At 40.8% G+C, this 15,759-nt stretch overlaps 1 protein-coding gene across 1 annotated transcript in view; it reads left to right on the forward strand.

Annotated features, from left to right (window-relative positions):
* The window catches only part of LOC104273505 (cohesin subunit SA-2-like), a gene marked incomplete at its 3' end in the record, with an annotated part of 63,184 nt that overhangs the window by 41,301 nt on the left and 6,124 nt on the right, over window positions 1-15,759 (forward strand). The window contains exons 15-28 of the mRNA XM_009868853.1: window positions 247-364; window positions 1,244-1,347; window positions 1,798-1,890; window positions 1,976-2,065; window positions 3,059-3,262; window positions 4,702-4,778; window positions 5,730-5,817; window positions 6,859-6,936; window positions 8,731-8,820; window positions 9,532-9,700; window positions 11,583-11,734; window positions 12,546-12,647; window positions 13,835-13,989; window positions 14,090-14,218. Of these exons, the coding sequence (XP_009867155.1) occupies window positions 247-364; window positions 1,244-1,347; window positions 1,798-1,890; window positions 1,976-2,065; window positions 3,059-3,262; window positions 4,702-4,778; window positions 5,730-5,817; window positions 6,859-6,936; window positions 8,731-8,820; window positions 9,532-9,700; window positions 11,583-11,734; window positions 12,546-12,647; window positions 13,835-13,989; window positions 14,090-14,218 (1,649 nt within the window). The remainder of the gene's footprint in view (window positions 1-246; window positions 365-1,243; window positions 1,348-1,797; window positions 1,891-1,975; window positions 2,066-3,058; window positions 3,263-4,701; window positions 4,779-5,729; window positions 5,818-6,858; window positions 6,937-8,730; window positions 8,821-9,531; window positions 9,701-11,582; window positions 11,735-12,545; window positions 12,648-13,834; window positions 13,990-14,089; window positions 14,219-15,759) is intronic.

Raw genomic sequence — 15,759 nt, forward strand, 5'->3', positions numbered from 1 at the left:
GAAAGGAATCCTAAAAAGAGAGAAGAAAAGTTTTTTCCTGCTTTTTTTCACCACTTTTCCTGCTTTATATCAAATTGAAGACATGGTGTTCAAATGTAGACTAGTCTCAAACTAAGTATGTTGAAATACTGTGTGTGAATGCATGTGTGAATAACAAAGCTTTGTAACTGGAAGAAGGGAACACATGAAGCTCCATTTCTTTTAATGATGTGTTTGCTTCTGTAAACTTGTGTTTTTAATCCCTAGCTGCACGAACATGTTGCATACCTCATAGACAGCTTGTGGGACTGGGCAGGTAAATTTCTGAAGGACTGGGAGTGCATGACCACTCTTCTATTAAAAAATGCTGAAGAAGATGGAGAAGGTGAGTAAGCAAAGAGCTTGATTTTGTCTGAATGAATATCTTCATCCTGTTTTTTGAACTTTGCCTTCAGCTAGTTTAGGATCGTTCCATACTGCAGTACCCTTTGATCCTGAATTGTGGTCCCCAAGGGCCACAAAGCGCATGTAGCTCTGCCAATGTGGTGTTTGTAGGAATGTATTTGTTTTGTTTAATGTTCCATATTTATGTAATGTTCAGAAACTTTGCAGGAATACTTGCATAATTAAGCCATAATGTTTACATAGCATTCACTTTTTTTGTCCAAAATGTGAGAGTTAACTGATTGAAGTGCAGTGTTTTTGGGCTGTTGTTCATGGCTGAAAAGAAAATGAGTATGTGTTGATTTCGTTAACTTCTAACACTGTAGAAAATTAGGTTTTTTGTAGAATTATTTTTAAAAGAATTTAAATAAATACTTAGGGTCCCTTCTAACCCAAACTGTTTTATGATTCTATCAATAGTTGTTGTAGTAGAACTGGAGTTAGCTGTGTGATTGAAATCAAAGATTATAGACCTAGTGAGTTAAAGCATTTTCATGCTCAAAGAAGCAGATTTGTCCTAAATGAGGTAGTAGTCAGTAGGAGTAGGCCTCGTTGAAACTGCCTGTGTTTTTGGAGCCCAACTGACTTAAAAAGTTTAGCCATGAGAGAAATTATTGTTTTGGTGTTCAGTGAATGTAGAAAATAATTTTCTTCAAATTAAATCAAACACTCTCTAAATGTTTATTTAGCAACACTGCATCTACCTCTCTGTAGTGTCCTTCCACGGTTGCTCAGATAAATGAGTAGGCTTTACGTTAGCTGTTACTGCATCTTCATTTTTTCTTTTGCATGATGCTGAAAGAGTCTGGTTTACTTACAGCACTGAGTGATGCCCATGAAAGCATTCTCATTGAAATTATCCTCGCAACAGTTAGACAAGCAGCTGAAGGTCATCCTCCTGTGGGCAGAGGTGCAGCCAAAAAAGTCAGTGCATCTTAATCTCCTGTATTGTCCTGTAATCATCCTGTAAATGCCTTTGCTTTATGTATTTTACCAGGCACCGTATTCGTAGTGGTAGGAACGTCTTAGGAAGTGAAATGTGCTTATTTTTACGAAATGACACAGTGTCTTTTGATCTTTAGATCTTAGTAGTAGTGGATGTTGAAGGAGATAAGCATTACAGGAAAGCCAGTTGAAGCATGTTGCTGACAACTGGTGAGGATTTTATCCACGAGATGTAGCTGTTCAGTGATTTACATCTAATTTAAGGTTAACAAAAAAATAAAAACGCATCTGATTGTCTCCATGGAGAAGTATCTTTATCTTAGCTTGATATGCTTTAGACAAAGGCATGTGAGTTAACCTTGGGTTACATGTAAAATTCTATGCAAATCTAAGAGATTTCATAATTGAAACAAAATGCTTTATCTGCAGATTCTGTCAGTAAAAGAAAAGAAAATACAATTGGAAGATTGTACCAGAATTACTGAACACTTTATTATGGTGCTTCCTCAGCTCTTGGCAAAGGTAACTAACAGCTGCTCTGTGAATGCATGTTAAATATTTCATGAAAATTCCTGCAGTGTACTCATATCCTGTTTTTTCTCTGCAGTATTCAACAGATGCACAAAAAGTGGCAAATCTTCTGCAGATTCCTCAGTATTATGATCTAGATGTTTACATCACAGGACATCTAGAAAAGGTGAATAGGATCGGGGTAGCTGGTTCATGTGGAATGTACTATATTTACGTGACAACGTGCAGAGTTTAGTGGGACTTGCAACAAGTAGGAGACTGTTGAAATATAAAGAAATGGTCTCATAGCTTGAGGAAAATGGTCTTACTCAGGCTTTACTTTTTTATTTGAGTCTGCCAAAGAAAAGCCTTAATGCTTGTCAGTTCTAATATGCTGTGACTGGCCCTAGTGGGTAACAATTTGTGGTTTCACGTGGTGGGACCAGCCCCGGCTTTTTCATTGTTGGGTGGAGAGAGGGTGGGTTATGCCATGTGTCTAAGCTGGTGTCTCTGAGGACTTCGCTACAGAATAGGTTTCATTCTCCTTGAGGACTGACTCCCAGCTGCTGGGGAATGATAGGACATGAAAGATAAGAATGGAGATAGTATATCTGCTGATGGGAGAGGGATGGTCAGAATCGGATAGATGAAATCTTTGAAATAGCTTGATATATTCTTAAGCAGGGATGTTTACAGGGTGGTAACGGTAGGCAAACACTCCTAGGTTAATTTCAGCACAAAATGTTAGGAAAAGGGAGAGTCAGCAGAATGGCAGAGGTTACCTTCTCTCACTAAGAGTGAAGAAGTTGCTGACATGATCTGAAACATTCTTCATCCTCTGCTGCTGAGGGAGACAACATTCACTGTTTGGAGACACACCTGTCGTTTGACAAGGCTTTTTTTATTCCCTGCCTTTGTCTTTATGTAGTCCCAAATGTGTCTTGCTAAAGTAGAGTTTAAAGCAGTTGCTTCATTCTTTAGGAAGATCCAGAAACAATAAAAATGAAAAAGAGCTATAAACCCATAAAACTGTATTCCTTTAATCCTACGCCTTTTAACCTGGCATTTATTTCATGTTGGTTGTATGACCTATAGAGTTATACGGGCCCAGTGAAATGAATCTAAAGCATAAGTGGATCTTCATACAATTTCCTTGTAATACCCCTTTTATCACCTGCAGCATTTGGATGCTTTGCTGAGAGAGGTAAAAGACATTGTGACCCAACACTCCGACATGTCTGTCCTTGAGGCGTCCTCCAGGACTTACTGTATCCTCTACAGTGAAGGAATTGCCATCTCCAGCCAGGTGGATCGTGCCCGAACTCAACTGATAGATGGGTTGATTGGACAGCTTAACCATCTACTAGATAGCTTCTGGCAAAAGGTGAGTGTGACTGATTGTGGTGATAAACAGACTGTTTTTCTATGAGAAAAAGAAGGCAAAAAAAATTAAGGGGTATATGGAACTGTTCTTTGCCTGCTGCTTCTGCTTGAGAGGAGCAGAGATTTTAGAGATGGGCTTGTGCCTCTGGAGAGATTGACTGTTTGCATTTTAATGAAGCAGATGTATTTTGGCAGGAATAGAGTGAGAAAAATAATAAAAAAGTTGTCCACACCAGCAATGGGGCATTTTATGTCATCTGAATATTCTGGACCATAGCTCCATTACTGTGCCAAAGATGCTATGTGCAAGATAAGCTAGTAAGTGCTGTGGATCTGTAGGTGATGAGACTTCCTCGAAAGGTATAGTTTTGTATTTCTTCGCGTTTGATTGTACACAGGATGTCTTTCGTGCTGCCACTTTGGCTGTAGAGATAGTAGTAGGAACAAAAAAACCAACCCATGAGTCTTTAATGCAGATTGTATAGCTTTGGGGTGTTTTAAATGATGACTTTTGCCTTGAAGGAGCACTGCAGAGTCTCCCTCAAAGTTTTTCATTAGTTCTAAAAAGCAGAAACAGCTGGTGGTGATATGAATAGCTTGCTGGCTGAACTGAACAACAGAAGCCCACAGCTGATCTGATCAACTGTGCCGTCATGAACAGGTGTCATGCCATGGCATGAGAGTTAACACTGGCAGGTTTTTATTGGATGCTGGGATATTGTAAAATGTGTCAAGCCAGAAAATCCCCTAACCTCAGATTAGATTTATTTTGTTGGTCTTAAATAGCTATCTATGTCAACATGGGAGAATGTGTTCTTACGAGAAACAGGATAAGTGCTAGACCAGGGTTTCTTCAACTCCTTCATAGTGCAATCCATATCTAAATAAGGAGATTTTCTCCTGGAACCCCTCCCTTCTAATTCCTTGTTCTATATACCATCTCCCATAATCACGTAGTATACTTGTGGAAACTACAGCAATTGCATCTATGGGAAAGTATTTAATATATTTTTAGCTATCTTTGAATGTGATCTGGCAGCTGGAAGCAAGGAGAGTCAGCACCATGTGAACAGTTAGCTTTCCAGAGACCCTTAACAACTGTGTGAGGGAGCACGAACGGCCTGTGAGTCTGAGGGTCAGCACTTCTGTGTTAGCCCAATGGCTGGTTTGCACTCTGTTTTAGCAGTGCTCTAGTCTAGGGAGACTGCTGTGGGTTTATTAATGGCAGGTACATTTCCTCGTACAAAATTTCTGCTCAGTCAACATGTGTTCTTTTGCTGCAGAGGAAGACATGAGTAGTATGATGGTTAAAGGTGGAGGGACTGAGGAGGGCTGGAGGAGAGTGATTCAAGCTTGTGGGTTAGTTGGGAAGAGAATGCAGCAATTTCCTTGCCCCACACTGGCTGATTCCTTTCTCTTTGCCAAACTTTCACAATATAGGAAGAAGAATTTTGTACAGATGCAGGAGAAATTTCCCAGATGCACTCTGCTTTGAGAAGAGTCGCAGCTTTTCATAAGTGAGATATTTGTTTATGCAATTTACTTTCCCATTTACTTAAGTTTCCACCTAATGGATTCAAAGTGAGAATTGCTCTTGTTCGTTGGGTTTCATGTGATTTTTTCGCAAGAGAATGGAAATGATCCCTGTAGAGAGGTGCTGAACAGAACCATACTTTTGGATATGGGATTCTTTCTGGACTCGTCACTGAGGTTGGAGCATCAGCCCTAATGTGGCTGAGAAGCGTGTGCTGCAGAGTTGGGATATCAAAGGGGACGCAGAGATCCTCTTTGTGGTGCCTCCCTCCCAGCTGGATGCTTTTGCACTGCCTTACTGTCAACACTGGTGGTCACTCTGAAGAGGGTGTAGTGAATGCAGTCGTCTTTTCCAGCAGATGTAATCTGCTTTGTTTGTTTTAGTTTATTTGATCTGCTTTTGTTAAAAGACGGATTTCTCAAAAGCTTAGTTCTCCAAAGGTTGCTCACCAAGTAAATTATCATGCAACTCAGTAGAGAGTGGGGGAAACTAGGCCTTCTCAATGTGTCTTTTACCTGTCCTGCATGCTGGCACTGCTCTGTTTTGCAAACAGGTGTCTGATGTTGATTTGCCAGTGTTCAAGAGCATTAGGAACTTAAAGTGGGGTGGGGAATTGGTTCTTTAGACATTTTTGGGCACTTAGGAAGTCTGGGTAGAGTATAAGAAAAGGGATAGAGGTCAAGCTTCTTTTCCCTCCTTATGGTGCTGCAGTTTTGTGGGAGGAATGCAGACTGTGAAGGACTAAAGGTTGCAGCATTAGATCATGAAAGACTTAATTTCATTCCTCCAATCCATTATAATTAATAATTAGTTGCTTAACATTGTTAAGCTGTACATCAGATGAAGGCAAAAATAGGATACATTTAACCTGTTCGGTGAGGTAAGATTTCATTTCTTGCTTAGTGTGTCGTTATTGTTTCTTTTTCACCTGCAGTGCCCATGATCTCACCAAGTGGAATCTGTATGACAAGACGTTAAGGTTGCTGGTGTTTGAAATGGAACATGGGAGTTTGCCTGTCCTGGTGAGCTGTTAGTGTTTAACACCAAAAGAGGTTTTTCTTGTTCAAACACCAAAAGAGCTTTTTCTTGTTAAAAGCAGAAAAATTAGGAAGTATTAAATAATCCTATATATCATTGTCCTATGAGGCAGGAAGGTACTGTTTCTGTTTCTCAATCTGGGAAACTGAGGCTGTTTTTGCTATAACGTTATTGGAATTATTAAATTCATGCCATAGTTTTGTTTACTTTGGAGATCGTCCAAAGCAGTGTTAACAGTCATCTGACATTTGGATTGATCCTTTGCAATGCTCTGTACTTCCAACTGGTTGCACAGTCTTGCTCTTGGTACAGATGAAATTGTGGGACTGTAAGGAGCCCCTTACAGACTGCATGTAACCAGAAATTGGAATCCTTTGGACCTGTTGGTCTCATATTGACTGTTGGTGCAGATGGTCTGTGATTGCCAGCTGTCTCAGCTGCAGCCTTTTGGTTATCTGGTTGCCTCAAACATTGGCTGCCCCAAGATAGAGGTGTGTGCCCTGGGATTACAAAGCAAAATGCTCTAGCAGTCATAAATGTTAATCGGCCTCCATTTTCAGGAGACAACTTGAGGTTATTTGCAAGGGCTGAAATTTAGTTGAGCAGAGAGAGCCTGCAGCTGTTGAGTAGAGGTGGATTCCTTTTCAAGGAGCATCGGAGCACCGAGGTTTGCTTTCTGCTCTGAATTGCCCTCTGGAGGAGTCTGCTTTTCATCAAAGACTGCAGAGAAGTCCCGAGAAGCTAAAGTTAGCCTCTAAACACTTTTTAGTACATAGTTACTTTCCATTGAACTCATCAAGACGTCAAAGCTCTGCAGAAGCAGCACCTTAGTAATGAAATTTCTCGGGAGGCAACATTTTCTTCTGTGTAAACCTATTGGATTTATTTTGAGGTCTAAATACTTCACAGTGCAGAAATGGTCATGCAAACAACACGCAGAATGTCAGACTTGGATGCTTTGTTTAGTCCTATGCTTTTTGCTGGTGAGCCTTTCATGTAAATAAAATACATGTTTTTATTTGCAGATGATCCTGCCAGCTCTCCAGTGTACATATTTTTCTCTCCTGTGGCAACTGGCTGCAGTTTTGGAAAATTCTTCCAAGGTGGGCCACTCTGTTCACAGATTGCCAGAAGAAAAACGTGCTTGGTTGGACTCGATGATCCCAGGGGTCTTTTCCAACCTGAGTGATTCTATGATTCTGTGAAAGAAAATAATTTGTCTGTTTTCTTGAGGAAACCAAATTGAGTTGAATCATTTTATCTCTGTCTTGCTCTCTTCTTTTAAACGTATTTATGTTTTTTTTGGTCTTCAAGAGAATAAATGAAAAATGGTTCACCTTTATTTTTACTGCAAAACATGTGCATCATATTCCTGGGGCCTGATGCAGATAAGGAGCTTGTTCCACTGCCAACAACAAAGGATATTCAATGAAAATTGCAGGCAGTCCTGTTGCTTTTTCAGTGTTTTTTTTTTTCTTGTTTTGCTTTATATGTTTTTTGCAGAAAATTTGAGGAAAGTGGCAAGTTCCCGATCAGCTGATTCTTTACTTTCTTAATTGGTTTTATAAAGCGCCAGGCTCTGGCAGATATTTCAGAAGACAGGCTAGTTGAAGATACTAGAGAGAAAAACTCTTCTGTGCTTTGGTCCACATGTGAATGTGTACGTGTGCAGCTCCTCTTTATGATTTTTGACTACACTGAATACTGCTGCTTTTTCCGTCATCATACCCCCTTCCCTGGGTGCTCCTGTGTGTCCCGAACAGGACGCTGACACGGACATTTGTTTTGTGTGAGAAATGCTAGCTGGGAGGTTACCCATTTGGTGACTGATTCAGTATCTATTCCCGTCCTGTTCCATTCCTGCGCGGGTGTCCGCGTCTCTCACTGCTCTGATATGTTCTGCCTTTCAGGCCAGACGTGGTTAGCTTGACTGATAATGGGGCAGCACATTTTTTAATTTAGCCTTTCGTATGGGAGCAGGTTTTGATTGGGAGCGCAGTGTTACGGCCCACTCTGCGGAGCCAAATCTGCATGCTGGCAGAGAGAGACGTTCCAAGAGCTAAAAGGAACATTTCCTGGACAGCAGCTCCAGGACTCTTTCTTCCCTCCTGCCCCCCTCCGTTAGTGTTAAGGCAAGATTTTGCCTCCCTCTGTGCTTCTTCTCCACATGCCCCAGGATGGATCCCTTTTCTTATAACAATACAGTTGCATTGCGTGAAATCCAACCTTTCTGTAAGGACATTCCTCTTTGTTGACCACTCAAAGCTCAGTGCAGTGCAACAGCTGGGATCTGGTGAAGGATCAGAAAATCTTTTGTGGGGCTGTAGGCAAATCACATAGTCTCTCACTGGATTAATTTTAACAAGGAGTGGTGTCTTGAGTGCCAAAGTTAGCAGTGTTGTTAGACTGCATTCCCTCTGTAGTCAAGAGAGGGAGAAAGAAGAGAAGGCAGTTCACACGGAAAATTTGGTGGGATGGACCATTTCTAAAGTGAAAATCATTGTCACTTTAGCTGCCCATCCTATAGATGGAAAAACAAAGAGTTGGTGACTTGCTGAAGACCTCGAGCATCAGCAAGTGTTACGTATGCACACGTCCTACTAGTATTTGTCACATTTCTGCAACAGAGTGGGGGGAACTATATGCTTTTATCGAATGACCTTTGTATCTCAGACATTGTGCCTGAAAACAAGACATGGTTTTAAAGTTGTTCCTAGCTAGTAAGCTGTTACTACTGTGAGATGTCAGCTTCTTTCATAATGTCATCAGCTCTGCTATCTGAAATGAATAATATCAGTGGAAGAAAGATGCAACTGTTGTTTGTTGTGTAATTCTCTGTTGAATCACAGTCCCTAAAGTATTTGTCCTGTCACTTTTCCTAAATACGTTTTTAGGAGAGTCTTTTTGCACTAAGACGAGAGCTGAGACATTTCAATCAGATTTGCTTGTGCTTCCTTCGCCATAAGGAAAAAGACGTAAGAGAAAAGGTTTGTGTTTCTCTGTCACTTAACTAGTGTTTGTACTCAGTCCTCCTTTTAAATGTCTGCCTTTTTCTTCATACTAGTATTTCTTTCTGCTGATTTCTATTTTTTTGCCTTTTAGCGGAGAAATAACTGTTAAAAAATCATCCTTCAGCTATTTATTTTACAGGAGAATTAAAATTAATGTTAGTTAAAATGCTACAAAAAAGTTTGTGTCTTAATCAAGCATAGATATGCATCTGCATGGGTCCATCTGCAGAATCAAGGCCTGAATCTGAATAACTCATTTTGCCAGTTGATAATTATTGTGCTTTCTGATTAGATTGATCAGTGTACTGATTCTTATCATTGCTTTATTAATGCCTTGTAATGAAAATGACTTAAAAATAAATGAACTTGGAGAAAATGTCCACTGATTCACATGTAAAAAGAGAGATAATAGAGCTCTTCTTCATTGCCATGGAAGTCTGAAAATCTTCAGGTGGTGCTCATGTGTGATATTTGTTTATACTGTACCCTAGGGTACAAGTTCTCAAAGGACTTGGCTGTGGCATTTTACCACATGTTGGGGGAAAGAAGAAATCTTTAGCTTGCAAGGAAGAAGTGAGGTGGAAGCAAGATTGTGACTTGTGGTGTTTGACCGAAATGTGAGATGCAGTTGGCATGAGAAGTAACGTGGGCTCCAAATCCTTCTTTGGCTTTGTTTGCTCGATACAGGTCTTTGTGATACTCTGTGACTGGTTGCTGATTTTGAGTCATCAGGATTCAAATAATAATGAAGAAGCAGTCAGACTTCTAGATTATCTTCCTAGCACATCACTTCAGGAAAAACTGCTTTTGTTTATCCAGGAACATGTTTTCACAGAGGAAGAAGAGGAAAGCAAAGGTGAGACATCGTCTTGACCGGAGAAACAATTTACCACTTTTGCTGTCATTTGTTATCTGCACTGAACATATGCAGAAAATAGGCTGGCTTTTTTTTTTTTTAGACGGTGGGGGACTTGCATTTTGGGTGTGGTTTTTTTGTTTGTTTGGGGTTTTTTGTTTTGTTTTTGATTGAGCTGCTTCACAAACAAAGTGGGTGACCTGTTATTCACTGATCAGTATCCACTGTGGGTCAGCCACAGGGAATAGCTGCCAATTTACTTGTAGGATGAGATGATGTAGTGCAGGAATGTGGAAGTATCTGGTTGACTGACTTTGGTGGCACAGGTGACATTCGAGGAAGGCGTTACAGTGTGACTCTGTCCATGCATGGATGCTTCTAAGCCATCAGAACAAAGGACGAGTGGATTTTGATTTTGTGGGCATGGAGCAGATTTAATGGGAAATAGTACTTGTTGCTCTGATGCCTTTTTCAAACATGTTCAGACGCCGTGTTGGGGCTGTTATTGTGAAGGCTGATTTCTTTTGGGAGTGTTTTGAAAATAGATTGTTAGTTCATTTTGGTTTTGAGGCTGAGTTCAAGTGTCATGCTTTGAAAAACCAAGGATTATTCTAGATCACTGTGTTCTAGGTCACTCTTGTCCCTCAGCTGTTCAGGTGGAGCTCAGTGTTCAGTGTTCACCATGCTTCAGCTCCCAGTGTCTGTGGAGGAAGCAATGGGCCTAAATTGCAACAGGGAGATAGAAGAGAAGCCTTATTGGTAAAGGTAGGGATACAATAGAAAAGATTGCTCAAGGAGGTTGTAGACTCGGCGTCATGGGAGTTTTTGAAGGAGGTTATGTTTCAGGTTATGTATGTCATGCATCTGGAACTGATAGAATTGATCCTGGTTTGGGTTATGTGGCCTGAGATCTGTTTCAAACCCATTTTTCATGATGCTTTCAATTTCTCAGTCCTCACCACAAAGGATCCCTGTTATCCCGTTACAGGTTCTCTCCTGAACAAGTGATTTTGTCATGCTGTGGGTGTGCTTGTTCCTGTGCAGAGTTGGCAGCTGCTCCATTTTAGTTTTAACTCTAATTTGCAGGTACTTCTGATCAGTCACTTGCCTTATATTTCTTTCCAGGCCCACAGTTGTCCTAGAAGCAGAAGCAGGCCACATGGAAATTACAGGTCAAAGACTGAAGCCCTTTGGCAGTTGATAGATAACATTTGCAACAGAAAAGAGTGTGTCGTGTCTCTCCTGCTGCAGGAAGCTCTCCCCAAGCACCTCTGTAGCTGTGCTGGAAGACTCTTAAGAGTATTTGTTTTCCACAAGATATGAAGCTAGTCATTAACCCATGTTCCGGAGACCTAATGTGTTTTTAATTATATGAAATTACTTTTTTCTTTCACTTTTGTTGATAACCACTTGGAGAGTTTCATCTGAACTCTTCTCTTGTTGACTGTGTGTGGCCACTTTTGTAGGGTTTCTGTCAAGTTGTGTGCTGGTTTTCAAGCATTTATGTTATTCTAGGAAAAAAATGTGGTTGCAGTTTGTCTGGTTTCTTCCATTTGGTGTGATTGTGTGTTTTATTTTGCACTCTCCTTGGTTCTGTTCTGTAGCTGTGAGCGGTGTTGTACAAAGAGATTCTGGCTAGTAGAAATGCAAAAGCTCTGTGAAGATCAGAGTAGATGCCTGTGGAATTAACTATTTTCACTGTTATCAGCTGCAAGCTTTGAAATGGAAATAAACCAGTGTTTTCTGATAAACACAGGAACGAGCACCAGCATCTGTTGGCTGAACAACTGAGTCTCTGCTGTTTGAATGAAAGTTGGTCATTAAAACAGAGATATCTTGAATAAAGTAGTAGAACAAAGCTTCGATGCTTTTGTTTCCCTAGACCTGACAGAAGAGGAGGAGAGAAAGGATGAAAGTTGCAAACTTGACGACTTGCACAAAAAGCGGAGTCTTCTTGCAGCGTATTGCAAATTAATAGTGTATAATGTGGTAGAGATGACTGCGGCTGCTGAGATCTATAAGCACTATGTGAAGGTAACGTTTTTGATAAGGTTGCTTTCCCTGTCAGTGCTTTTCGGTTCTTGAAAGCGACTGCAGCTTTTGTGAAAGATGTGGCGTTGCTGGTCTTGTGGCTCAGAACCCTTGTATAATCACAGAGGGGCTATAAAATCAAGCGAGGGTGGGACAAATCTCTTTGCTGTGTGACTGCAGACAGAGGAGAGGGTATGGCCGTCTGCACATCCGCTCCTCCGCCGCTCCAGAGAGGCTGTTGCAGAGAAGAAGTTTGTGGCTGGGAGAGTGTTTTAACTACAGAGATTATGGCACTGAAACGGTTGACTTATGCAGCTCGCACAGTGTGTGTGCAGGTGGCCTAGATTTCCCGTGAGTCCTGGTGTTTAGACAGCTGGTGGAGCTTCAGCCGCTCTGAAGTGGGTTTCAGGAGAGCTGAGAACAGCAGGAAGCAGGCAGCTTCCTTGGATCAGCTAAAAGGACTTTGGAAATACCTGCATATAGATCTTTTTCTTTGCTTCATTGGGCCCGAGGCAAGCACTGGTTACCTCCAGAAAACCGTTTCTCTAACGAGGAGGGTTTGTTCTTTTGTAATAATAAATACTTCACAATTTCAGTGTAACTTTAATCTTCACATTACTCTTAAAGAAGCATATCGTTGCTTTGCGTATGAAATAAGTATGAAAAATCTGTTTTTCAGCTTTTAGCTTGGGCGTTCCAGTACTGGGAGTGTTTTATGAACTTCTTGTGTCACATAAGCAGTCACGTGTTTTGTCTGTTCTCGGTGCTAAAGAAGGGGAATGATAGTTCTCATTTCTTTTGTTGCTGTTAATAGACCTACAATGATTTTGGAGATATAATTAAAGAAACTTTAAGCAAGACCAGGCACAATAACAAAATTCAGAGTACCAAGACACTGATTCTCTGTCTGCAGCAGGTAAGGTTAAGAGTAAAGCAGGAGACTGGGGGCTCTTATGACAGCTGTATTCATATTGCTGTCTTTTACCTACCTTTCCATAATTATTCATATTAATTCATATCATAATTAAAACTCTTTTCAAATAATTGTACATGTTTTAAAAGGTAATTTTGTGCACAGTTTTTTGGTCTTGTTTTGAATCTTCAAAGTGCATTAGGACTGATATGAGATTATGGAGTGTTTCTTGGGACATGGTATGTCTCTCTTAACCTGAGCGAAGGTTAAAGATATTATTCTGTGTTTTACGGACTATCTCGATTCCCGTTGAATTTGAGAAACTACAAATGTGTCTGTGGCTGGCCAGCTGTAATCCCTAGTATCTGCAGTATTTTTTTCTGGAAGAAAGTGGGTCGCAGCTCTTCTGAAGGATCTCAGTTGCCAAGGCTTGCAGCTGCTGACTGGTGAGGCCAGTTAGCTATTTTAGCAGCTGCTTTTTGCCCATGACCAGCATTGCTTCCAGTGGAGTGGAGCTGTAAGCCACAGAGCAGACTTCTCCCAGGGGATGCTGATACATGAGCTTTGCTCATTTCACGCACATTGCCAGGGGCTTAGATCTGTGAACTGGCCCCTGAAATCTGAGCTTAGGTGAGGCTAAGCAGCATTTGGCCACATATATTCTGCTGACACAGTCAGGACTTTGTGTTTAGGTATCACATAGACAACAGGCCCATTTTGGCCCTTCACTTGACCTTGAAAGTTAAGAGGTTGAAGAGAACAAGCTACCTCCATGTTTCTGTTAGGAAAAAAACCTCAAAACATGGTTCATGGGGCTCGAGACATGCTTTTGACCCAATCTCACTCTCAGAAATTGGACTGCGCTGATGCCAATCGATGCTTTATATCTGCATTTCCGGTATTCTGGAAATCTCTCAGGCAAATTAGGTGTCTGGGGCTTGACTCAGAAGTCCCAAGAGGAGATGGTGGTCAGTGGAGTCATCATCTTCAGGAATCAGTTCTCTTGTTTATGCACATCATTTTTTATTTTTCAGTCATGTGCTTCTTCATCACACGCTTTACCTGCACTCTTGTAAGGCTTCTGCTTGTGCAAGGTCACAGTTGGTTGCTGCATGTCCCTCTGTGTCCTCCTGGTGCTTCATGTGCCTGTAGAATTACATATGGTTGCTTATCTGAGATTTCTTTTGCAGCTATTTCAGACACACGCAGAAAGCCAAGACAGGGGGAGTGGTGTGGACTTCTCCTCTGCTTCCTTCACAAATATAAAAGAACTTGCTCGTCGCTTTTCGCTGACATTTGGCTTGGACCAAGTGAAATCTAGAGAATCTGTAGCCATGATACACAAGTATGTGCCCTGTAACATCACTGTGTCTGTGATCACTTTTTTTGTTAGTTGTCTTTTTTATTGCTTAATTCTTTCTGTTTGGTTTTTTTTTTCCCAACAGGGAAGGGATTGAGTTTGCTTTTCAAGGAGCTACTGGAGTAGATGGAAAGTGCTTGCCTCCTAACTTGAGCTTTCTGTTAATCATCAGTGAATTTTCCAACAAGCTGCTAAAGCCAGACAAAAGACTAGTGTAAGTTAAGTTCTTGTACACTGTCATGCACAGTTTGTGTTTTATATATCCCTATACAGGGGACACTTGACCTTGAGTGATGCAGGAGTTGCTCAAGGGCTTTTTCAGAAAACCTTTGAAATCAGTCAGCCCCTGAGGCTGTTAGTTTGAGAGACACTGGTTGAATTTTGTAGTAGTTGTTATTTCAGGGTGTATGTGCAGTATGCATTTCAGATCTTTTTTAGACATGGTTGTGGCCACCTATGGCAATTCTTCTAAAGGAAAGACAATGTTAATTTGGTGGAACTTGCCTGGCTAGTGGAGCAGCTGGTAAACTTTTTCTGAACAGAAAATCAGAAAAGATTGAGGAAGAGAGAGAGCCTGGATTATTGTTTTGTACTGATGTAATTCCACAGCTTCAGGACTTGATGACTTGAGTTCTGTGGAATATATTTGCAATGTAAATATACATGACACTATTCATAATGTGGATATTTAAATTCAAGAATTTACAAGGGAATATGCCCTGATCCACTTGGGCCTGTATTTTACAGTGGTTTAAATATTTGCATTTAAGAATGATAGCCTTGTTTTGGCATCATGGAGCATTTTGCATCTGAACAGAGAGATACATGATTATGCCTCTTAGTCCCTTCTTCACCTGCCTCAGCTCCAGTCATTTTTGCGAAGGATGTAATGTTCTTCGTTCTGTTTGACCTTCATTGTTATTTCCCTAGTCAGTGCTGCTTATTTTGCATCTGGATCTCTGTGCTTCAGTCTTCTATTTGCAGATACTGTAAAAACTATTGCAAAATATGTAACAGGTATTTACATTTTCCTGAAAGCTTATTTGAAGACATGGCAGTGTAAGATGAAACATTAAGACACATCCACCTTTTTGAATTTATGAGCAAATCACTCCAGTAGCTGACAAGAAAAGTTCCACTTTGGAGAAGGTCAGCAGAAATGGAAAAAGACCCCAACTATCACATCTTGCTGAGCCCTGTGTAACATGTTTTCTCCTGTGTCACTTTGTCTTAAATTGGAGGTTAACTTCCATGGGGATTGTCAACCAGTTTTTGTATAAGCAGGGTCAAGAGTGGTAAAATGTCTACTTCCTTGTTACTTTACATGTCAAACATTTTATTAACGATTGCCAACTACCCAGATAATGTATTTTTAAAACTTAATTCAACCCCAAAATGCAAAATACAGAAGAAAAATACTTGACATATGCTGACTACAACCCCTAGTAAGTCTGAAGCGGATCACAGAATCACAGAATGTCAGAGGTTGGAAGAGACCTTTAGAGATCATCTAGTCCACCCCCCCTGCCAGAAGCAGGGACATCTTTAACTAGGTCAGGTTGCTCAGAACCCCATCCATTCTGATCTTGAACGTTTCTAGGCATGGAGGTTCTACCACTTCTCTGGGCAAACACGATTAGATGCCATGAAGCAGGTGAAAGTGACTTAACCATATGTGTGTTGTACAGGTCACTACGGCCCCTTCCATCCTCATCGAGAGGATTGATAACCTACTTTCCTTTCATACAACACAAC

This window comes from Apaloderma vittatum, unplaced genomic scaffold (assembly GCF_000703405.1).
Source record: "Apaloderma vittatum isolate BGI_N311 unplaced genomic scaffold, ASM70340v1 scaffold20404, whole genome shotgun sequence".
Classification (NCBI taxonomy): domain Eukaryota; kingdom Metazoa; phylum Chordata; class Aves; order Trogoniformes; family Trogonidae; genus Apaloderma; species Apaloderma vittatum.